The 20,584-nt window shown below is 37.3% G+C and overlaps 14 protein-coding genes across 14 annotated transcripts; 7 read left to right on the forward strand and 7 right to left on the reverse strand.

Annotated features, from left to right (window-relative positions):
* The first annotated feature begins 431 nt into the window (after positions 1 to 431).
* Positions 432 to 1,904, forward strand: B0P05DRAFT_527510 (major facilitator superfamily domain-containing protein). The gene is made up of 5 exons (XM_051576551.1): positions 432 to 647; positions 698 to 772; positions 828 to 1,101; positions 1,149 to 1,659; positions 1,705 to 1,904. The coding sequence occupies exons 1-5, from the start codon at positions 595 to 597 to the stop codon at positions 1,836 to 1,838; spliced, it is 1,047 nt and encodes a 348-aa protein (XP_051438525.1). The 5' UTR covers positions 432 to 594; the 3' UTR covers positions 1,839 to 1,904.
* A 227-nt stretch (positions 1,905 to 2,131) lies between these two features.
* B0P05DRAFT_527514 (ras guanine nucleotide exchange factor domain-containing protein) lies at positions 2,132 to 6,072 on the forward strand. The gene is made up of 7 exons (XM_051576552.1): positions 2,132 to 2,331; positions 2,378 to 2,471; positions 2,513 to 2,806; positions 2,867 to 2,926; positions 2,989 to 5,217; positions 5,269 to 5,732; positions 5,779 to 6,072. The coding sequence occupies exons 1-7, from the start codon at positions 2,195 to 2,197 to the stop codon at positions 5,831 to 5,833; spliced, it is 3,333 nt and encodes a 1,110-aa protein (XP_051438526.1). The 5' UTR covers positions 2,132 to 2,194; the 3' UTR covers positions 5,834 to 6,072.
* Positions 6,073 to 6,551: 479 nt separating this feature from the next.
* Positions 6,552 to 9,682, forward strand: B0P05DRAFT_602132 (P-loop containing nucleoside triphosphate hydrolase protein; the record flags this gene model as incomplete). Its single annotated transcript, XM_051583262.1, has 7 exons — positions 6,552 to 6,672; positions 6,782 to 6,835; positions 6,902 to 7,641; positions 7,688 to 7,843; positions 7,888 to 8,192; positions 8,253 to 8,634; positions 8,686 to 9,682. The coding sequence occupies exons 1-7, from the start codon at positions 6,622 to 6,624 to the stop codon at positions 9,677 to 9,679; spliced, it is 2,682 nt and encodes an 893-aa protein (XP_051438527.1). The 5' UTR covers positions 6,552 to 6,621.
* Positions 9,683 to 9,696: 14 nt separating this feature from the next.
* B0P05DRAFT_265123 (uncharacterized protein) lies at positions 9,697 to 10,631 on the reverse strand. Its single transcript, XM_051573377.1, has one exon. It carries the CDS (start codon positions 10,455 to 10,457, stop codon positions 9,714 to 9,716), a length of 744 nt encoding a protein of 247 aa, XP_051438528.1. The 5' UTR covers positions 10,458 to 10,631; the 3' UTR covers positions 9,697 to 9,713.
* A 4-nt stretch (positions 10,632 to 10,635) lies between these two features.
* B0P05DRAFT_527521 (ribosomal protein L35A) lies at positions 10,636 to 11,181 on the reverse strand. Its single transcript, XM_051576553.1, has 3 exons — positions 11,135 to 11,181; positions 10,791 to 11,073; positions 10,636 to 10,732 (listed from the first exon to the last, which is right to left on the reverse strand). Exons 1-3 carry the CDS (start codon positions 11,149 to 11,151, stop codon positions 10,709 to 10,711), a joined length of 324 nt encoding a protein of 107 aa, XP_051438529.1. The 5' UTR covers positions 11,152 to 11,181; the 3' UTR covers positions 10,636 to 10,708.
* Positions 11,051 to 11,972, forward strand: B0P05DRAFT_527524 (uncharacterized protein). Its single transcript, XM_051576554.1, has 3 exons — positions 11,051 to 11,076; positions 11,398 to 11,715; positions 11,764 to 11,972. The coding sequence occupies exons 2-3, from the start codon at positions 11,447 to 11,449 to the stop codon at positions 11,810 to 11,812; spliced, it is 318 nt and encodes a 105-aa protein (XP_051438530.1). The 5' UTR covers positions 11,051 to 11,076; positions 11,398 to 11,446; the 3' UTR covers positions 11,813 to 11,972.
* A 107-nt stretch (positions 11,973 to 12,079) lies between these two features.
* On the reverse strand, positions 12,080 to 13,565 carry B0P05DRAFT_527526 (Endonuclease/exonuclease/phosphatase). Its single transcript, XM_051576555.1, has 2 exons — positions 13,351 to 13,565; positions 12,080 to 13,304 (listed from the first exon to the last, which is right to left on the reverse strand). Exon 2 carries the CDS (start codon positions 13,259 to 13,261, stop codon positions 12,089 to 12,091), a length of 1,173 nt encoding a protein of 390 aa, XP_051438531.1. The 5' UTR covers positions 13,262 to 13,304; positions 13,351 to 13,565; the 3' UTR covers positions 12,080 to 12,088.
* B0P05DRAFT_527528 (uncharacterized protein) lies at positions 13,283 to 13,565 on the reverse strand. Its single transcript, XM_051576556.1, has one exon. It carries the CDS (start codon positions 13,525 to 13,527, stop codon positions 13,360 to 13,362), a length of 168 nt encoding a protein of 55 aa, XP_051438532.1. The 5' UTR covers positions 13,528 to 13,565; the 3' UTR covers positions 13,283 to 13,359.
* An 896-nt stretch (positions 13,566 to 14,461) lies between these two features.
* B0P05DRAFT_527529 (kinase-like domain-containing protein) lies at positions 14,462 to 15,538 on the forward strand. The gene has a single exon (XM_051576557.1). The coding sequence runs from the start codon at positions 14,762 to 14,764 to the stop codon at positions 15,464 to 15,466; it is 705 nt and encodes a 234-aa protein (XP_051438533.1). The 5' UTR covers positions 14,462 to 14,761; the 3' UTR covers positions 15,467 to 15,538.
* B0P05DRAFT_527532 (uncharacterized protein) lies at positions 15,539 to 16,444 on the reverse strand. Its single transcript, XM_051576558.1, has 3 exons — positions 16,208 to 16,444; positions 15,656 to 16,164; positions 15,539 to 15,606 (listed from the first exon to the last, which is right to left on the reverse strand). The coding sequence occupies exons 1-3, from the start codon at positions 16,429 to 16,431 to the stop codon at positions 15,575 to 15,577; spliced, it is 765 nt and encodes a 254-aa protein (XP_051438534.1). The 5' UTR covers positions 16,432 to 16,444; the 3' UTR covers positions 15,539 to 15,574.
* On the forward strand, positions 16,434 to 17,464 carry B0P05DRAFT_527535 (uncharacterized protein). Its single transcript, XM_051576559.1, has 3 exons — positions 16,434 to 16,691; positions 16,736 to 16,854; positions 16,899 to 17,464. The coding sequence occupies exons 1-3, from the start codon at positions 16,505 to 16,507 to the stop codon at positions 17,043 to 17,045; spliced, it is 453 nt and encodes a 150-aa protein (XP_051438535.1). The 5' UTR covers positions 16,434 to 16,504; the 3' UTR covers positions 17,046 to 17,464.
* B0P05DRAFT_583949 (uncharacterized protein) lies at positions 17,033 to 17,372 on the reverse strand (the record flags this gene model as incomplete). The annotated part of the gene is made up of 2 exons (XM_051582298.1): positions 17,033 to 17,308; positions 17,352 to 17,372. 2 exons carry the CDS (start codon positions 17,370 to 17,372, stop codon positions 17,033 to 17,035), a joined length of 297 nt encoding a protein of 98 aa, XP_051438536.1.
* Positions 17,465 to 17,770: 306 nt separating the features above from the next.
* On the forward strand, positions 17,771 to 18,784 carry B0P05DRAFT_583950 (CobW/HypB/UreG, nucleotide-binding domain-containing protein; the record flags this gene model as incomplete). Its single annotated transcript, XM_051582299.1, has 3 exons — positions 17,771 to 17,988; positions 18,036 to 18,699; positions 18,740 to 18,784. 3 exons carry the CDS (start codon positions 17,771 to 17,773, stop codon positions 18,782 to 18,784), a joined length of 927 nt encoding a protein of 308 aa, XP_051438537.1.
* Positions 18,785 to 18,844: 60 nt separating this feature from the next.
* Positions 18,845 to 20,511, reverse strand: B0P05DRAFT_527538 (uncharacterized protein). The gene has a single exon (XM_051576560.1). The coding sequence runs from the start codon at positions 20,496 to 20,498 to the stop codon at positions 18,858 to 18,860; it is 1,641 nt and encodes a 546-aa protein (XP_051438538.1). The 5' UTR covers positions 20,499 to 20,511; the 3' UTR covers positions 18,845 to 18,857.
* Positions 20,512 to 20,584: the final 73 nt, after the last annotated feature.

Below are 20,584 nucleotides of genomic sequence, written 5' to 3' on the forward strand. Positions count from 1 at the left end.
GGTGTGTAATCTATTATTTTTTCAATGAAAGAAATAACAAAATATAAAAACTAATTCCTTTATCTATTCTTTCTTTTTGATACATGTCATATTGGGGATCATTATTAAAGCTTCAGATTCCTGTGAAGAAGGATCCTAGACTTTTGCCGGCCTGGCGAAAGAGATTGTTGCTTGGTTTGGTATGCTTTATTGCTATCATTCCTGGATTCTGTTCCACTATCTATGTAAAAAAACAAAAAAAACAAAAAAAAACGAAAAAAAGTAAACATCATTCTGATTTATATTTTATTATGAGAATAGTTACCTGCGTTAGAAGAAATTACTGTAGAATTAGATAGTCCTTCTATTATGGTCACGCTTAGTAATTCACTTTATATGCTCTTTATGGGTATTGCTGTAAGCAGAAAAAAATTTTTTTTAGTGTCTTACCTAAAAAAAAAAAAAAAAAAAAACCATATCATATAGCCAATTTTCTATAGTAGTATAAGTGATCACTGGAAGATACGTAGACCAGTTTATTTTTTCTCTATCATTATCTATACAGTTGGATCGCTTGCAGCTGTATTTGCTCATGATATCTATGTCTTGCTTGGTATGAGAATACTTCAAGCTGTTGGTATTTCTTCAGCTTGGGCTATCGGTGCTGGGTAAAACGAATTGTTTCAAATGATTCCATGTTACTGATGCAATACTTTAGGTCTGTTGCTGATATCTATGAAGTTCATGAAAGAGGCAATGCATTAGGTATTTATTTCACAGGACAGTTTGCGGGGTAAGTTTAGTTTTCTCCTGAAAAAAAAAAAGATTTTTAACCTGTTGATACTTAGACCTCTTTTTGGTCCTATCTTTGGTGGTTTCCTTGTAGAAAGATGGGGCTGGCAATCTGTATTTTGGCTTTTGTTTTGCTTTGGATGCATCTTGTTGCTTTTGGTATTCTTTGCTATGGAAGAAACATACCGCCAAGAAAGTATTTGGGGCAAAGAAAGTAAGGCAACTGCATTAGAGGACATTGAAACAGACAAAATTACACCACCTGTTCAGGATGTATCTGAGCAAAATACCATGATAGAAAGTAAAATGATCAATCCACTCTCTTCACTTGTAAGTTGTTTTTATTTCTTTTTATTCAATTAACCCTACATCCTTAGGCGTTGTTAAGACACCCCTTTGTTCTTGTGTTTTCTATGGCAACTGGGTTTGCATTCGGTGGTATGTTTGCCATTGAAAACATGCTCCCTGACCTCTACACCTCTACTTATGGACTCAGCAGTGGTATTATTGGCCTTACTTTTATTTCTCCTGGCTTAGGTGAAGTATTCGGTTCCTTAATTAGTGGCAAACTGTCCGATTACTTTTTGAATCGCGCCAAAGCAAAACGTGGTGGCGTTGCTATTCCTGAAGATCGGTTAGCACCCAACGTCTGGCCAGCAGCGTTTATCCTCAATCCTCTTTCCTTTTTCCTATGGGGATGGCCTGTTCAATTAGGCTGGAATGTATGGGTATCTATCATTATGTTTGGTGTACAGTGTTTTGCTATGGTCCAGATCTTTAATCCTGCCATGTCTTATTTGGTAGATGCAGTATCTGACCGTGGTGCTAGTGTGACAGCTGCTGCTAACCTTGTGCGAATGATATGGTCGTGTGTCCTAAGTTTAATTGGTAAGGAAGAACAAGATAACAAAGTCACTTACATACCTTGACTAGCTAACCCTATGACACATGCTGTTGGTGCAGGATGGGTGACATTCTTGTTTGGTATGCTTAACTTTGTTTGGGCATTTTTACTTTTATTGATGAAAATCAAGGGTCCTAATATCCGTGCTTTCTCTGGTTACTAAATCTATTTTTATGATATACCAATTACAATTAATAAAGTAAATTACACAGTTCGCTCTCTCTCTCTGCTTATTGTTAGCATCTTACCTAATCTATGAGAAACGGAGTTTTGGTCATTAAATAAAGAAAAACGAGTCAATACACGTGTATTGCTTTGGTTTCTTTTCAAAGAGGCGGAGCGTAATTGTCTTGATCTGCAGCGATATAACTTGGGTTACATTTTATATTTTCTGTGTGTGAATGTGAGTGAGTAAGAGCGATCTTTTTTTTTTTTTTTTTTTTTTTTGTCTTTTCTCTCTTCTTTTTCTCTTTTTCTTGCGCGAAATACAACTTCACCCGTCGCCATATCACAGATAACATGTCAGGAGTAAAAGTTATATGTCGAGTTCAGGCACTTTATTCCTTTCAGTCAAACGATCCCTCATCGCTTTCTTTTGCTCAAGATGATCTTATTGACGTCTTGAACAAGCTGCCTTCTGGTTGGTGGGATGGCTTGTAAGTCACTTTTGTTTGTTGTTTTGTCTCTTATGTTGATGAATAGATGTAATGGTGTTCGAGGTTGGTTTCCTAGCAACTATGTCAAAGTGATTGAAGAACAACCTGATGATGAAGAAGACATACTTCCACCCGAAACAGTACGTAGTCTGACCATAGATGATGACCAACACTTCTATAGAGCAATAAACAAGATGAATATCGTCTCAGTATGGTCTTTACTGATCATACCACCGAGAATTCAATGCAGGGCAGTAACTGGATCATGCAGCGAACAGAAGATGGTTCTGGCATTTATTATTACAATCCAGTCACTGGCGAAATGAAGGTCAATGAAGATGAAACAATCAAATACAACTATGTTCGTGAATCTACCATGTTGCCAGACAGCGAATATGAATCTGACCATGTATCTACCATTGATTTGCCAAGCTGGTCTGACCAAAGTACAACACATTCTTCTATTGATGATAGGGTATCTATTTAGTTTGTTTAGTGAGCCAATTTAACATTTTCTTTCCCGCTCTGTTGATAGCATTGGATCCGTGTAACACCACAACAAAGCAAGCCTTGCTTTAGCGACACAAACAGTATTGTAAGCCCCTAAAAATTAAGAAAGATAATCCTGACCACTCATATATATCTATATGTATATAGGCTTCTCGATCTTCTAACGAAATGAAACACCCTATTCCTCCACCTCAGTTATTACCAAGATCACCCTCTCGTAGACCTTCTGTACGACGTATTGATGCTTCAGAGCCTCTTAGTTGGACTAAGCTATCGAGCAGTATTGCTATTGCTCTTCACCAACTCACATCAGCAGCTAAAAATGGCCAACATAATATGTATTACAAAAACTCAGTTGACATTGTGAATTCAATACGATTCATGTTGATGGCCTCGTCTACTATCGATAAAGATTCCAATTACATTAAATCAAACAGTACACTTCGCTCTCATCATCGTGCTATGATGGCCAGCATGTCCAAACTTGTCTTGACCGCACAGACTTCCCACACTGCATTTTCCACAGACGATGAACATCAAATCACAGCCAATAAACTATTGGCTGAATCCAGCGAACTTTTAATGATGGTCCGAAACTTTGTAAATACATGTCAAGAACTCAAGGTGCCTTTGACTCATGCAGACCCACAATGGATCGAGGACGAAGAAACATTGACCTCAAGAAGACCTTCCAACAGCAACCGATATAGTCTTCAAGTCAATTTGGCTGAAAACCTAGAAACCATGGGTACTTGTATTCAAGATTCTGCAGAGACAATCATCAAATGTATTGCGTTTACTTTAAAAAAAGAAGAAGACAATACAAGTCTGTCGCAGGACGACAGAGCATCATTGGCAGCACTGTTATTTACTCATTTTAGAAACCTCTCTAACCAAACAGGGTTATTTTTGGGCTATTTGGAGGAGACTGATTTTTCAGCTGTACAACAACAAGCTGAAATGAACGATCTTAAGTTGGGTAAGCAGGCCTTAGCAGACGGTCTTGGTCTTTTGTTTTTCAAGCTACAAGCCTTGACAAGCGAAGATAAGGTTAACTTTCAGACAAGTTTGAGAGAGACAGAAAGTGCTGCTGGTAGCTTGTTTGAACCTATCGAACATATCTGTGAAAGTGTGCATCGATTGGCCACGAGAAATCGCAGCAGAAGCAACAGCACAGCTTCCTTTTTAGCGCTGCCCGATCCCAAGACATTATCTAAAAAGACATCCTCACTCAACACAGACGAATCTATTATTCACGAAGACGACGAAGACGACGAAGACGACGAAGACAAACAAGAAGGCGATACTACACTGCCAGATGAAAACGACCATGATAAGCGCAGCAGTAAAAGTAGCAGTGAGAAGATCAGACCATCTGTTGAGGTCATGGATCGCCATAAATCTGAGTTGCCGCTCCAATCACAGCCTGGATTGCCTTATCCTATGCAGCGATCTCAAACTGCGCCTGCTACTAAACAGACTTCGTCTAACAAACTCAAAAAATTACTTGGCGATGATGCACCTTTGACTGCAGAAGCAGTGGCAGCCAGTACACCAACGAAACCCACAGCAGAGGAACGCCCTGCTTTCCTTGAATACGACTATGGACCCAATGATCTTGTATTCAACATGGAAGGCAATGTCAAAGGTGGTACCTTGCCTGCCCTTGTGGAGCGACTCACCTTACATGACTACTTGGACATGAACTTTATTAACACTTTCTTGTTAACTTACCGATCTTTCTGCAATTCTATGAAATTGATGGACTTGTTAGAAGCCAGATACAATCTGAAATGCCCGCCTGATTTAACTGAAGAAGAAGCATCTGTATGGGAAGAAAAGAAATTGAAACTCGTTCGACTTCGTGTGTTCAACGTGCTCAAGAATTGGCTTGAATTCTATTATTATGAAGACGATAGTGTTCTTCTAGACCGCCTCTTGGACTTTACACAGACAAATATTCGCAATACGCTTAAGTTTTCAAACGGTCAGTTGGAATCATTGATCGAAAAGCGTCGCAATACAAAGGCCACCGAGAACGGCAGTCTAAAGAAAATGATCTTGACTTTGCCCGACCCGCCGGAGCCTATTCTGCCTAAAAACAGACGCCGATTTAAGCTGTTAGATATTGATCCACTCGAAATGGCAAGACAACTTACGATCATGGATTTTAAGTTTTACAGTGCTATTCGACCCATTGAATGTCTGGACAAGGCCTGGTCTGTTCAAGACGATGAAAACAATCTGGCTGTCAATGTGCGTGCTTCGATTGAATACTGTAACCAAGTGACTTCATGGGTCTCTGATGTTATCCTAAGTCAAACTGATATCAAGAAGAGAAGTGTCTTGATCAAGTATTGGGTACAAGTAGCAGAGGTAAGCACGAGTTTTTCTAAGAGAAAACAATGCCTTATGATGTTTCTATAGCGATGTCGAGCTCTTAATAACTTCAATACATGTATGGCTATCTTGTCTGCGTTTGACAACAGTTCTGTAGGTCGATTAAAACGTACCTGGGAAGCTGTAGGCACAAGGACAACTCAAATTTTGCAAGATATCCGTAAACTGATGGGTGCCAATCGTAACTTTAATGCCTACCGTGTCTTTATTCACTCTATCAATCCACCCTGTATTCCCTTTTTGGGTATATACCTCCAAGATTTAACATTTATTGAAGATGGTAATTCAAATGAACTCAAGAAGAGCAAGGATTTGATTAATTTTGCCAAGAGAGCCAAAACGGCTGAAGTCATTCGAGAAATTCAACAATATCAGTCTTCTTTATACCAATTAAAGCCAGTAGAGGAGTTGCAAGACTTTATCAAGCACAATTTGAAGAGTACCCGAGATGAAGAACAACTGTATAAAGAAAGTCTAAAACTAGAACCAAGGTAAGCATTGCCCTGAATATAAACACATTTACTTATTCTATAACAGAGAACGTGAAGATGAAAAAATCACTCGTCTTTTGCAAGAATCTGGATTCTTGTAAGCTATATACACCAAGAAAAAAGTCTCTTCATTCATTTCGTTTTTTTTATATATCTTATTTATTCTAATCTCTTTCTGTCTTTCTTTTCTCGCTCTCATTACACAACACTCTCCTTTGTTATATATTTATATTTAATTCATATGTTAAAAAAAAATTAAGCAGCATTTTGACATAAACACAAGCCTTGTCAGCTACTTTCTTGATTTTTCAAAATAAACGGTCAAACCAATATGTTAAAGAATCTTTGTTCTAATTTATACAGCTTTATTTTATTGATCTAAAAGTGTTGTTCCTGAAATAATCAATTACCTTGTTTCTATTTATACAAGCAGCACCCAGCTATATCCGGTGACCTCTTTTTTGTTTTATATCAAAAGTATTTACACGGACTGTATGCTGTCTTGCACAGACAACTACAGAAAAAGGGGGTCACCTGCTTGATGTTACTGACAAGAACTACCACATTCAGTTCTATACCCGAGAAAATACTTATTTTTTGTTTTTTTGTTTTGTTTTTTTTTTGTTTATACTTTTTCTTTAAAAAAAAAAAAAGGTCATTCCAGACTATTTATGCATTCACAAATGACCAATCTGACAAGTGCACATAATGAAAACCAGGCACTGAAAAAAAAAAAGGACTCGTGACGTCAAAAAAAACAAAGTAAAATCAAACACATGTTCCTGTTTTTTTTTTACATACTTTTTTCTTCTTTTCTTTCTCTTTTCTACTTTCTTTATATACATATATACATATATATACATATATATACATATATTTATTATACCAAATGAGTGTTTCCGTCTTTCTTGATACCTTAAGAAAACACGACCTTGACCAGGTAATTTTTTTTTTAGTCTTATTGTACTTTGATAACTAATCCAAGTGTTTTGTTAGTTTTATTCAACGTAAGATACAAGTCGCTGATTTCTGATTTTGTGTTGATTTAGTTTTATTCTAGTTTTTCTACACACGGCATTACTCACCTTCAAAGTTTGGCTCAAGTAAAAGAAAAAAAAATATTTATTTGTTTATTTCGAGTTCAGCAAGTCTCTAACCATACTATATAGCTTTCTTTACAAGACTATTCTAGATTAGGCATAACAGATACAGTCGACAGAAGAAAGATTTTTGGTCTAGTACAGGCCATTCGAAAAGATACAGATAACCTCACTAGAGGAGCAACCATGGTTCCTTCAGTTTCTACCTTAAACAGTGGACTTCGTCAGCCTCAAACTTACCCAAATAGTGGTACAACAACAATAACAACAACAACAACAAGGCTACCTCAACCAGATAGTTTCCCAAACAACAACAACAACAATCGTGGTAGAAGACAAAGTGTGATAGGATCCAACCTAAAATCACCTCAAGTCAACGCAACCTCACTCGAAAGACCTACTCGAAGCCGCACCATGTCAGATGCTCCTCGTCCTGATTTTTCAAACACAAAACCATTCTCCAAAGACCGCCGCATAGGGTTACGCCGATCACTCTATCTGGATCAACCACCCATGCCACCTCAACTAAGTTCAGACGACGACAATGAAGATGAAGAAGAGGAAGAAGAAAACAAGCGAAAAATCCGTGTTTCTGCACCTCTTTTAGATGCTTATGGTGTCCCACTTTCACCTGCAAGAGCACAGAGAGCATTGATGAACACACGTTATGACTTACCACCTAGTGATCTAAATCAAAAGATTCGTGTGTGCGTGCGAAAAAGACCGTTGAGTAGAAAAGAGATTGATAAAGGTGATAAAGATATGGCGCCCACATTGGGTACTCGAAGTCTACAAATTAATGAACCCAAGCAAGTAGTTTTAATTATATAGTGTGTCACTCATACATGTTATTAGGTTAAGGTTGGATTTAACAAAATACACAGATCAACACACATTTACTTTTGACGATGTGTTTGATCTCAATTGTGCAAATTCAATCGTCTATGAAAGAACAGCACTTCCACTTGTCAACTATATCTTCAAAGGAGGGAAAGCAACTTGTTTCGCCTAGTAAGTCATGGTCTACATCACAATAGATTAAATGTATATTCTAGCGGACAAACAGGCTCTGGTAAAACCTATACCATGCTAGATCCTAATAATGGTCTTTATATTTTGGCCGCTCGTGATATTTTTTCCATGCTTCGTAAACCAGAAAATCAGCATTTGACTGCTTGGATTGGTTTATACGAAATATACCAAGGACAACTTTACGATTTATTGAACGAGAGAAGAAAATTGTTTGCTCGAGAAGATGGTAAAAACAATGTCATCATTTCTGGACTCAAGGAATACCCGATTGATAATGTTGACAAGCTAATCCAAGTGTTTGAATATGGCAGCAGTGTTCGTAGTACAGGTAGGACAGACATCAAAAGAGACACACATCATTCATATCTTTGTATATATGTATATATAGGCAGCACAGGTGCTAATGATAGTTCATCCCGTTCTCATGCTGTACTTCAAATCTTACTTAAATACAAGACAAACAAGAAAAAGATACATGGCAAAATGAGTTTTATTGATTTAGCTGGCTCAGAAAGAGGTGCTGATCGAGGCGAAGCAGACACAAAGACAAGAATGGAAGGTGCAGAGATCAACAAGAGTTTACTTGCCTTGAAAGAATGTATTCGTGCCTTGGATCAAGACAAGCGACACACACCATTCAGACAGAGTAAACTGACTCAAGTGTTGAAAGATTCTTTTGTTGGTAATTCCCGAACTTGTATGATTGCCACTATATCTCCTGGTGGATCCAACAGTGAACATACCCTAAATACCTTAAGATATGCAGACAGGTAAAACCCCTTAAAAAAAAGAGTGTATGTGTCACTCACTATCATGAACAGAGTCAAAGAATTGAAAGGAGAAAGAGACAAGAGAATGCAAATGGAAAGAAACCCAAGTGGCTCTGGCAGTAGTGTGAATGAACAAACACAACAACATCAACAACAATCAGAAGAAGACGAATTAGAAGACGACGAGGATGACACCTTCTTACAAGACGATGAAGATGAAGAATACTTTAGTAATGAATCTGATATCTTGGACGACGATACATTCAATATTGACCAAGAAAACATTTTTGATGTTGATTTCCCTCATGAACAAGACGCTTTGATTCATTCCAACTTTCATAATAATAATAATAACAATAACAATAATAACAATAATAACAATAACAACAGTGCAACCACAGCATCACCTCAAAAATCACCTTCACTTAGGTATGGCATGGTGAGTGCAGCTTCTGTTGCTTCATCACCCGAAGACTCTGTCTTTAGCAGTAACAAACCACAACGACCTAACTCAATGTCGCCTTATTCAAGCTTATTGAATGAACCGTCTTCTACAGCTATGGGTCGACCTTTATCATTACAAATGAAGCGCTCTTCATCTACAATACCTCGCTCTTTTTCCATGTACACACCACCAAGGGCCTCTATGACAGACGATTTCGCACGTCCTACTCAACAACAATCATTTATGACGATTGATACATCCAACTTACCACAATACCGTCAACCCAAGACAGCAGACACTGTCTCCTCACTCACAGGCGTACCTTCATTTAGCTATGAAAAAATGGACGAGTTTGTCAAGTTCCATCGAGCAGAAATACGTGAAATCACAGACTGTACAAAGAAAGAAACCAAACTGGTAGCCAATATTTCTCTTGACCTTTCTTCAAATCAAGAAGACGGTCAACAAAAAGACAGCAAAAGTCAATCTCAATTCCATAAATACTTGCGTGACTTAGATGAAATTTTGGAGCGAAAACTGGCTGCAGTGGAAGCCTTAAGAGATCGCATTAATGAAACTGTTTGTCAAATTGAATTATAAGCTTTAAATAAAAGAAGTTTATTATCTTAAATTATTATTCGTCGTGATCTAAACCACCGTAATGGCCTTCAGCAGCATCTTGCTTGGCTTCTTCCATTTGTTCAGCTGTAAATGTAATACCATCATGCAGAGGATTAGCAGGTCTTAACTTGAAGAGGGATTTATTGTCACCCTTTTCTTCTTTACCTTCATCTTTTTCTTCTTTATCGTCTTCTTTTTCTTCTTTATCGTCTTCTTTTTCTTCTTTATCGTCTTCTTTTTCTTCTTTGTCATCGTCTTTTTCTTCTTTATCGTCTTCTTTTTCTTCTTTATCGTCTTCTTTTTCTTCTTTATCGTCTTCCTTTTCTTCTTTGTCATCGTCCTTTTCTTCTTTGTCATCATCATCTTCTTCTTCAACGTCTTCTTTTTCTTCAGCGTCTTCTTCAGCGTCTTCTTCAGCGTCTTCCTTGAGTTCCTTGTCCTCGTCCTTATCGTCTTCTTCGTCTTCGGCTTGAGCCTCAACATTGCTATTCTCTTCTTCCTTGTCCTCCTCCTCCTCCTCTTCTTCTTTGTCTTCTTTGTCTTCTTCCTTCTTTTCTTCAACATTGGTTTCATCTTCTTCAGCGAAATTGATAGGAATAAACTTGTTCACCTTAACAGTAGGTTGATATTCTCGAGCAACAATAGCAGCAGGACGACCATGTTGAATTACTCCGTTATCAACAACAGGACGAGCCAATGCTAAAGAAGCCAAGCAAGCAAGGATAGCACCACCCAAAATAGTCGAACGAACGTACATTTGTGAAATTTGAATTTATCGTATAGAATTTTTTTTTCGAGTTTTTATAGCTTGCATTGATTTGATATTGAACTAAATAACAAGCATGGAAAATTGACGGGTATTTTTTTTCTTGTTCCTGACCTATATGTATTGTTTGTTTAAAGCAATCGTTTACAACAAAATAAATCCTGATAAATTCAAGTCATGAAAAAAAAAAAGAGAGTTTATTGTGAATGTATCGAATTATCCTTGACTTCCAGGCATAAAACTTAGATGTTGGAAGGATAGAGCATCTATTTGAAAATAATGAGAACAAGCCAATACACACACATACACAGTATATATACTTACAACACGGACAGAAGCACCAAAGACCTTAGGGGGCAAGTTCTTACGGAAACGAGCCTTGACAACACCGTTAGTACCGTGAGTACGAGCAATGCGACCCCAGATGACACGGATCTTGGAACCGTTGATTTCACGTTGAGCACGGTAAACGTAGGCAACACGCTTACCGAGGTAGAATTGAGCATCCTTGGTGGTTTGGACACCTTCAACTTGAATGAGAGAGGTGTTGGGGTTTTGGTTACGCTTAGCACGTTCGAAACCTAAAACACGGCCCTTGCTGTACAAACTAAAGCAAGTATAAGATCATCCATCCATCTATTGATTGATTGATTGATTGATGAGCTTACCGATCGGATCCAGACATGTCTAAAGATTGGTGATGAAAGAGGAGGGTGTCTAATTTTTACCCATTGCGACTTTTTTCCCCCAAGTTTACAGTAACCTCCCTTAGAAGAAGATTACCCCCCAACTGTCTGTCTCTCACCTCTCTGGCTCTCTCTCTCTCCATCCAGATACCGGAGTATTCCGGACCGCACCTGAATGATCAAAATTAAAGGGGGGGGAGCAAAGAGATCAGCATAATTCAGATACCGTATTTCTCCTTTTCTCTATCTCTCTCTCTCTCTCTTTCTTTTTTTTCTTTTTTTTTGTTGCTTTCAATGAACCCAGAAAAAAAACGAGCACATCATATATCTGCCCCTCTACCGCCACATTTTCAAGGATTTAACCAGTCCACTTCAGACTCGTTGTTTGAAGATTATCCACCACCTCCTGCTTATCAACCACCTCAATTCAACGAGGGCTCTATTCCCCATAGCAAGAGTGCTCATTACCCTATGAGCCAATTCTATTTACCGCAACCTGCACCACAGACTGTGGTTGTGTATCGACAACCAGCAAAATCAAAAGATGCTTGTTGTTGGGGATGGTAAGTACGCTTTTCTGCACACCATTGATTTCCTTATCCTTCTTTTAGTCTAGCAGCCATTTGTCTATGCTTTGGCGCAAAAGAATGCTGTCTTTAACCAGAGCCATGTAGATTATCTATGTATACCCTTTCTTTTTTTTTATATTTATAATGTTGTACAAAACCATATCCAAAATAAACTCCGTAGCTTTCATATTCTGTGTACTTGCCCTTAAAAGCAAGTATATTAAATACTTGTAAATGAGACAAAAAAAAAACTAGTTTATAGAGTACATTGCATTGGAGGTTTTTTTTTCTATTAGAAAGAAAAGAAAAAAAAAGTCAAAGATTATTTTCCAAGAACATGACATACTTATTTGTACAAAACCACGTTTTACTTTCTTCCTTTATTTTGCTTCCATAAAAAAAAGTTACAACTCAACTGATCTTCACTCGGCCCGTGTTGCAGCCGTGGTTTAGAACATACATAAAACACACGGCCAAAGTTCGGCCCCTTTTTAGTCACAGTTCTTTCAAGACATGGTTCATTGTGGTATGTACACCGAGGAATTTCTGGTGTCTGAAAGATAGATGTCCAAGTGGCTTTTGTTGCTTGATTATTGGAGATGATGGGGGATACGTCTTTCTCTATGACTGTCGAAGGCTTCTTAATAAAATAGTTGTCTATCATAGCTGCTGTCGTCTTCTTTTTCTGACTTGTTTTCTGTATCTTTTCTGATGTTTCTTGTGTTGATTGTTCTTCAAGAGGTCGTTTTCTAAAGTAATTTGACAATTTGTTTTGATGTTTGAATTCTGGAAAATTAGAAGCCAGCAATGTTGAGTTTAAATATCGCTGCTCCGATGTCATCTTGTCCCTTAATTCGTCCGAGAAATCTGCATAAACAGGACAATGATCAGATCCCATCAGATGCGGCTGAATATCTGCAAATCGAAAGTAATCTGATAATCCAATCGAGGGCAAGACATAGTCAATACGCGTGCCGAAATTAATAGGTCTTGCATTCATACGCGTATTCCAACAGGTGAACATTTTCTGTCGGCCAGGATGATAAAGACGTGTCATGTCCACCAAAGGACCTTTAGGGTCTATCATGTTGTCTAACCATCGTCGCTGAGGTAAGTCTTTAAAGTCCTCTAGGTCATGATCTTTGATACTCTGCTTTGGGTCACAATGGTCTATTTCTTCATGGACAGCATTGATATCTCCTACCAGAATGACATGTTTGTGCTTCAACTCACGTTCTATTCTGTTCTGTACAGCACGATGGAAGTCCATTTTGAATTCAATACGAACCTCTCCAGCATCATTTGGAAAATAGATGTTTAGTAAAATAAAATAGCCAAAGTCAAGCAAGATAGACCGTCCTTCTGCATCGAGTTTTTCAGCTGGCGTATTTAGTGTATAGTGCTCCATGTCATCAACAATGGTTTCATGTATTTGAATAGGCTGAGGTAAACTTTCTCTGACATAAGCCACTACTCCTGAATAGCCCAGCTTAGTTTTTGAAAAAGAGAAATAAGCATGATAACCAGGTACCAATGCCATTTCCCTTGTTAGTTTAGATCGTTGACATTTCACTTCTTGTAGACTAATAGCAATGTGAGTTGAATCATATAAGCTATTATCCAATTTACCAAATAATGTCAGCATTTAATGTGTCTAACAAGGCCTAAACACACACATACACACACATATATAAACATCTGATTTATTTTTGTTACTTTATTTACCTTAAAAGACTTGGTTTCTGACCAAGGATGATATTGTATAGTGGTTGCTAAACCATTGACATTCCAGGTTAGTATCCTCATCTCATACACAAAAATAGCTTGGGTGGGAAATAGTAAACAAAAGATAAAAAAAAAAAATTCATGCGAGTACATCATTTTCATTGTGTCATGTAGAAATTGCCATAAAAGGAATAATCAACGTGATGACGTATCAAATCCATTTGTTTTTGTATACATAATAAAATATGCATGATGACACGCCAAATGAAATAAACTTAAACTCATTTATAGCATGTGACAATTTTTATTTACCTGGGTGGGAATGACTGTAGGTAAAAATCGGAAAAAGTCGGGCACAGCGAAATAAAATTTTCTATTGGACCATAATGACAAATTTTCAGTTTTTTTTCTTTTTTTTTTTATAAAAAAAATCTTTTTTATTGTTTTTTATTGTTTTTACTTGTGGTTTGAATTAAGGTACAATGACAAAAGTAAAAAAAGTAAGAAAGAAAAAAAAAAAAAAAAAAAAAAGGAAAATGAGACCTTGCAATTAAATTGATCTTATCAGTAAATAATAGGAGTAAGACTGATTTGTTTATCCTGTTCTTATCTTTAAATTTACCACCGAATGATTGGTTGAAATGTCAAAATGGACGCCAAAATAAGAATAATCCTGATAAGACGAAAGATCGCTGTCTGATTGGCTAAATCGGAATCTATTATCTCTCCATATGATTTTTATTTTCTCTTTCTATATATAAAGTCTATTTTTTTTATTTCATTTTCTATTTTTTCCTTTTCTTCTTTTTTTTTTATTTTTTACACAAATAATATATATATATTTATAATTGAGATTTTCTGCATGTATACTTTTCAAAAATGTCAGGCTAAAAGCAACAAAGCACCTCTTCATATCAACACTGATTCTTTGGGCATTGCCTTTCATGAGAGCAATGGCCCAAAGAACATGGCATCTCCTTTGCCTTCTCCTTCCTCCTCCTCCTCTTCTTCTTCTAGTTCACCTCATAAATCTATCTCTCGTAGCAAATGTCAATTAAATAGACCTCAACAAAGCTTACCCAAAGTCACTGGTAAATCCTATGAAAGTATCAAAAGTCCTGCTGCTTCCTTCTTAGCTGGCTTTGCTTTCTCTCCTGTTCAGACTCGTGCAGTCGAAGAAGAACAAGAAGGAGATGAAATTGATGATTACGTAATTGATAAGATCATTGGCTATGGTGGATTCTCAACTGTTCGAAAAGGATTCCGTATCTCTGATGGTCAACACGTAGCTATCAAAATCATCAAGAAACAAGACATGCAAGTCGACATGAGACTTGAAAGAGAACTGGATATCTGGAAACAACTTGACCATCACAACATTGTTTGTCTTCAAAAAGTACTTGACACGGATCATGCTACATTCTTAATCTGTGATTATTGTCCTGGAGGCAGCTTGCTTGATTTATTGAACAAGAAATCACTGACTGAATCTGAAGCACGCCGGATCTTTGTCCAATTGTGTGATGCTATTCGTTATTTACATGAAGATGCCAAGGTTTGCCATAAAGATCTCAAGCTTGAAAACATTCTGTTGCAAGACAATGACCATGTCAAACTATGTGATTTTGGTTTAGCCATGTGTCAACAGCCACTCAAGATCAATCCAGTTACGCATCTTCCCTTGTCACCTGATCTCAGTGACTCTGACGACAATTGTGCTGGGGGTTCATTGGCTTATGCTGCTCCTGAACAGATCAAATCGACAAAAGCCATTGGTTGTCCTTCCACTGATATTTGGTCCTTGGGCGTCATTCTGTATGCTCTTGTCACTGGTAAATTACCCTACTCTGATAACTATGATTTACGCTTACAACAAAAGATCTTGCATGGTGAGTTTGAAATGCCTACTTTTGTTTCTCCTGAACTTCAACTCTTACTAAGACATTGTCTTGAATCTGATCCTCAAAAACGTTACACAATTCAACATATCTTACAGTCTAGCTGGTGTACTGCCTTGTAATTTTCTCATCTTCTCATCCTTAATTTTTATTTTCTTTTGTAAATAGCATGTTTATACCATACATTCCATCACATGATAATAAAATAAAAAAAAGAATTGTATATTTTTTTAACCATCATTGACTAAACGATCAAACCCATCTACCACAAAAAAAAAAATGAACAAAGTGATATCACACGTTTAACTTACATGCACAAACGCCTTCCATATAACACGCTAAAACAATACCAGCCCCTACTTGAGACACAGGATGATCAAACCGAGTAAAAAAAGCCAAACTATAAAAGATTTGCCAGTGATGTAAATGAATAACTATTTTGGAACTGTATGGGTTATGGAATGCATTCGTCAATAATTGTGTCCTTTCCTCGCCATTGGTTTGGTTTCTCCAACCAGAAAGTCGTGCTCGAATCCAATTTGAGTTGATTTCAGTCGATAAAGCAAACGAAGACATTAAAATGCTGATAGGTACCAATAATCCCGAGACATAATACAACAAAAAAGGTGGAGGCAATAAAGAGCCTAGATAGATATGATAGCCAGCAAACACAAGGATTACACTCAAGGCTATCAAGAACACAATCCACATGCCTCTTGGCCAGTGTTTGATATTGGGCAATGATGTCTTTGTGAAAGGCAACTCGGCTATTAAGGCATATCCAAATAAGGAAGGATAGAAAGCAGCCACTGTGATCCAACTAAGTTGAGTTCAGCCGATAGTGGTTGCTATGGTAATCGTACCTGAGTGTATTTGCATAATTGCCAAACGTGAATAACAATAAGCCATAGGACAGTCCATCTAATAAATCACTCCAATGCCTTGAAGCTGATTTTGGATTTGTTTCCCATTGAAAACGATGAGCAATCAAGCGATAAATAGGATAAGGAATTAAGTAAAATAATAAGAAAAACAGACAAAATGTCTTGATATCAAATGCATATAAAAATAAATCTTTTTCTTTCATTTTTTTTTTCTTTATTAAGAGAGAAAAAAAAAGAAAAAAAAAAAGAAAAAATTTTTTTATATATATTATTGTTATGTATCTATTTGAGCCTAGTGAACTTGTTTCTTTACTTGGACATGCAACCACTGTCACTTTAAAGAATAAAAAGACAATAGAAGGCTATTTGTATACTATTGATCCAGATGCTCATCACGTCGTGTTATTTCAACATCCCAACAAAGTGATGGTGATTATGCACCACACAATAACAGACATAAAAAGTAAAAGACCACATATATTTACAATTTAATAAAATTCAATCTAGTTGATCAACAGCACAACATAGACTCGAGTACAATGGATGCATTACTTGATTATGACGCCAAGCCATCCACAGCATGGATAGAGAAAAGGCGCCTAGATCTAATGGACCATTTACACAAAGTAAGCTAGAGTCCAGTTGATCCTTATTGAAACCATTTGATTAGCACCGTGTGCCTATAGAATGGGACGGCCAAGTGATTCATGTCTTGAGTTGTGCACGTGTTGAATCCCCTTATGTGGCTACGAGTATCGTATGCGATAATGCCCTGATTCGAAAACGTGTGCGGGACATGATTCTTCAATTTGACTGAGGTGAATTATGAAGCATCACTAACACATTGGCTGCATCTTGTTCAGTAGGTGAAGTACTGCGTTTTTCTGAAATAGGATAATGAAGTAATAAAGTGGAAATATAGCGAGCAGGTGTATATGTTGCATGTGTCTGTGTTGGATAATAACGATGCTTGGTAACTTTTGGAAGAATTGATTCAAGTGTATAAAGGTCATAGTGTTCATAGCCATGCTTTCTTTTAAAATTAGCCAATGCTAATCTCACTTTTAAACGATATACTGTCTAGACAACCATAAGTGACTCTGTTTATACAATGCTTTGTTACCTCTTTCATTGTCTGTGTCATTAGAAATAAAAAGAGAGAGAGAGAGAGAAAAAAGGAAAAAAAAATGAGAAAGCAGTTTTATAGATAGACAACTTATTTTGGGTTATGACGCGTGAATAGGGGGAATGATCATAAAGTGGTCTTTTTTACAAACATCTTTCTCCTTATATGTTCTTATGATCAAGACCGATGAAGAACCCGATGATGTTTCTTGTCTGTGCGTCATGTTGCTTTGATCATGTGCATTTCGATTATTAAGACGAACCGGACAAGTGCCGGACATGGTTAGTCATGCATGACATACATTTCTAAGCAACACTTTGATTTTTAAGCAACATTCAAACAAAACATGTCTATTTATGACACTTGTCTTTTTTACTTGTTTATTTCTGCTTTTTGCTGTTTTTTATCCATTCAATATGAATTCGCAAGAACGTATTCCTGTCACGGTCATTACTGGCTTCTTGGGCTCGGGAAAGACCACTTTATTAAACTATATTCTGGATCAAAACAAACAAGGAAAAAACCTTCGTTTGGCTGTGATTGAGAATGAGTTTGCTGCTGCGTTTGGGATTGAAAATGAAATCTTGCATCATGACAAGACAGAAGATATTCAACACCTTTACGAATTTGGCATGTAATGTTTATTTCTATGTGTATTTCGATACTCATGTTGAATATTAGGGGATGTGTATGTTGTTCTTCAAGTGGTGAATTGATCAATGCCCTGGTTGAAATTGCCATGCGTAATTTGGAAGAACCCAAAGAGAAGCGTATTCAACATGTCATTTTAGAAACAACAGGCTTAGCAGATCCAACGCCTATTCTTCAGTTGATCACTCAAGGTGCCGACAGAAAGGGTACAGATGACATTGTCCAAAACTACTATGTCAATCAGATCATTACCTTGTTGGACACAAAGCATTTTTATCAACACTACTTGAATGCTTCCACTGACTATAAAAACGAATTACTGGCTCAAATCTTGACTACAGACACGATCATTTTGAACAAAATAGACTTATTGGACAATTCAACTCAAGACTTGGAGACCATACAACAGCTGATTCAGACACATAATCCAACAGCCAACTTATTCATGACTTCCTTTGCTCAAGTGCCTATGGACATCATTTTGAATGCCCGGTCTCAACAGCCCATTCAACCCAATGCACTTCAAGAAGCTGCCAAGACACATGATCCTTCCATTGAACAAACCATGGTACTTGCGCCTGGATATGTTGACCTTGAAGCCACTCAACAGTTTATCAAAGATGTTACCTGTCAAGGCCATATTTACCGTGTCAAAGGTGTCTTGGCACTCAAAACTAAACCAGATACTAAATTTGTAATTCAAGGCGTCGATAATGATCAACTTGCAGTAACAGAACATGGACTATGGCAACCAGAAGAAACAAAAGAAAGTCGAGTGACCTTCATTGGTCGAGATGTGATGCAACAATGTCAAGCACTAGAGGCTTTGTTTATCAAAACTTGTTTATTAAACTAGAGTTCAAATCTTTCTTTTCGCATTGGCCAATCATAACGCACAGCGAGATTGTGTGTGGTTGTCATGGTAGATTCATGTGCACAGACACCTAATGCCACTGTAGAGTGACCTTGAATGTCATGAAAAAGTTGAGGATAATTAGGTCTAAAAGAAGCTTTAAACTTGATAGAAGTCAAGTTATGGGGTATACTATAGTTTTCTTCAGGATCAGATAGACCAGTAATGTAGATCTGGATCTGCAAATCTAACTGAATCGTGTTGGAGAATGCCTCCAATTCCTTTTCAAATGCGTAAAATGTGTCTATTACATGGATACTCCAGATCAAATGCACTGTTTGTGTCTTGATAGCATGTTGTTTCTCTTGAATGTATCCTAACAAACAAATCCAAGGTGTGATGCCTACACCTTCTGCTACCAACACAATCGTTTCAAAATCACCAAACTCAGTCCCTGAGCTAGTTAAAAAGGGCCTGCCTAAAGGTTTACTAATTCTTGCCTTGATGGTGGTATCAGCAGAAGATTGACCCAGATCATACAATCTTCTTGTTTGAGAACCATTTGCTTTGATATAAAACACATAATATGTTTGTTTAGGAATCAAAGTAGATGCGTCCTGTTCATCTTTGATGTCATAGTCTATACGAGCAATAGAGAATGGATGTGAATAAAACCAAGCCTTCCACCATGAAGTTGAGAAAAAGGACACGTATGCAAATTGGCCAGGCGTAAGAGACGAGTGTGAATAAGGCACATCACAACTTATGCGGACAATATCCCCAGGCATGGCTTCTACATGACACACTTCTGTTTTGTAAGACCGGTCCAATTGATCTGTGATCCAAAACAAGACCACTGCTGCATAAAATACATAGAATAAACCATGATGAAGACACCCAAAGCAGATCAACACAAAGAAGCCTAACAGATGAGTGACACGAAAGAGCTTGTAAGACAAGGTACGTATCAAAGGATGGGATCCCAAGGTCAATACACAAAAGGCAGCTAGCATACATGTACCCGAGACATAACGTACATTCAACAGCTGTTGTTCATAGTTGAACTGAAGTTGCCATGTACCGTGATACAAGACTTGAATGAACGCAATGCGTCCAAACCAGACATGCCATCGTATGGTTTGGCCCAAACTAAAAAAGTGCTGTTGAATGAAGGATCGTTTAGCTGATAACAGAACAGAACACGCTGTATTGACCATAGCAAGTTGAGCAGTTCGGTTTGCCATGACTTGTAAATTGTCCTCGGGCATTGGGTTTGGCAACAAGAGAATCGAGATCAGATTAAGGCTGATAATCATCAAGATCTTGAAAATATGTTGTATGGACAAAGTCGTTTGAAAGATACGCCACTCGTAATAAAGCCATGGCCATACCTGTGTATGAGATAATGTATGGCCTAATAATTTAGCTTTCTTGTATTTGACTTGTTGATACCAAGCATGAAATAGAAGCAGTAATGAGCCAATAGACAATGAAGATATATAGGTCAGTATGGCAGCATAATCCTTGCTTTGTTCATGATTGGGTATGGAAACAAAGGCAAGATAAGAGTTGAGCTGAATAAGAAAGAATACAATAGCTATGCTCACTACACTATAAATCAATAGTCTGGAGGATAACATACAGAAAAGAAAAGCAATGAATTTATTATTAAGCCCAGCTGGATTTGATATGATGATTATTCGTCATAGCTAAACAAGGTTTGCTT

The sequence above is a fragment of the Gilbertella persicaria genome, assembly GCF_025201335.1.
Source record: "Gilbertella persicaria strain CBS 190.32 chromosome Unknown B0P05scaffold_5, whole genome shotgun sequence".
In the NCBI taxonomy this organism is placed as follows: Eukaryota; Fungi; Mucoromycota; class Mucoromycetes; order Mucorales; family Choanephoraceae; genus Gilbertella; species Gilbertella persicaria.

Coding starts and splice junctions, on each gene's coding strand:
- B0P05DRAFT_527510 (XM_051576551.1), top strand. CDS start 595: ATGAGAATACTTCAAGCTGTTGGTATTTCTTCAGCTTGGGCTATCGGT. Junction 648..697: donor GCTTGGGCTATCGGTGCTGG/GTAAAACGAATT, acceptor GCAATACTTTAG/GTCTGTTGCTGATATCTATG. Junction 1,660..1,704: donor GTGTGTCCTAAGTTTAATTG/GTAAGGAAGAAC, acceptor TACCTTGACTAG/CTAACCCTATGACACATGCT.
- B0P05DRAFT_527514 (XM_051576552.1), top strand. CDS start 2,195: ATGTCAGGAGTAAAAGTTATATGTCGAGTTCAGGCACTTTATTCCTTT. Junction 2,472..2,512: donor ACATACTTCCACCCGAAACA/GTACGTAGTCTG, acceptor ACACTTCTATAG/AGCAATAAACAAGATGAATA. Junction 5,218..5,268: donor ATTGGGTACAAGTAGCAGAG/GTAAGCACGAGT, acceptor ATGTTTCTATAG/CGATGTCGAGCTCTTAATAA.
- B0P05DRAFT_265123 (XM_051573377.1), bottom strand. CDS start 10,457: ATGTACGTTCGTTCGACTATTTTGGGTGGTGCTATCCTTGCTTGCTTG.
- B0P05DRAFT_527521 (XM_051576553.1), bottom strand. Junction 10,733..10,790: donor TTGGTGCTTCTGTCCGTGTT/GTAAGTATATAT, acceptor ATTTTCAAATAG/ATGCTCTATCCTTCCAACAT.
- B0P05DRAFT_527524 (XM_051576554.1), top strand. CDS start 11,447: ATGAACCCAGAAAAAAAACGAGCACATCATATATCTGCCCCTCTACCG. Junction 11,716..11,763: donor GATGCTTGTTGTTGGGGATG/GTAAGTACGCTT, acceptor TCCTTCTTTTAG/TCTAGCAGCCATTTGTCTAT.
- B0P05DRAFT_527526 (XM_051576555.1), bottom strand. CDS start 13,261: ATGGCATTGGTACCTGGTTATCATGCTTATTTCTCTTTTTCAAAAACT.
- B0P05DRAFT_527528 (XM_051576556.1), bottom strand. CDS start 13,527: ATGAGGATACTAACCTGGAATGTCAATGGTTTAGCAACCACTATACAA.
- B0P05DRAFT_527529 (XM_051576557.1), top strand. CDS start 14,762: ATGCAAGTCGACATGAGACTTGAAAGAGAACTGGATATCTGGAAACAA.
- B0P05DRAFT_527532 (XM_051576558.1), bottom strand. CDS start 16,431: ATGAAAGAAAAAGATTTATTTTTATATGCATTTGATATCAAGACATTT. Junction 16,165..16,207: donor AATTATGCAAATACACTCAG/GTACGATTACCA, acceptor AACTCAACTTAG/TTGGATCACAGTGGCTGCTT. Junction 15,607..15,655: donor TATGGAAGGCGTTTGTGCAT/GTAAGTTAAACG, acceptor TTTTTGTGGTAG/ATGGGTTTGATCGTTTAGTC.
- B0P05DRAFT_527535 (XM_051576559.1), top strand. CDS start 16,505: ATGTATCTATTTGAGCCTAGTGAACTTGTTTCTTTACTTGGACATGCA. Junction 16,692..16,735: donor CACAATAACAGACATAAAAA/GTAAAAGACCAC, acceptor AATTCAATCTAG/TTGATCAACAGCACAACATA. Junction 16,855..16,898: donor TAATGGACCATTTACACAAA/GTAAGCTAGAGT, acceptor CCATTTGATTAG/CACCGTGTGCCTATAGAATG.
- B0P05DRAFT_527538 (XM_051576560.1), bottom strand. CDS start 20,498: ATGTTATCCTCCAGACTATTGATTTATAGTGTAGTGAGCATAGCTATT.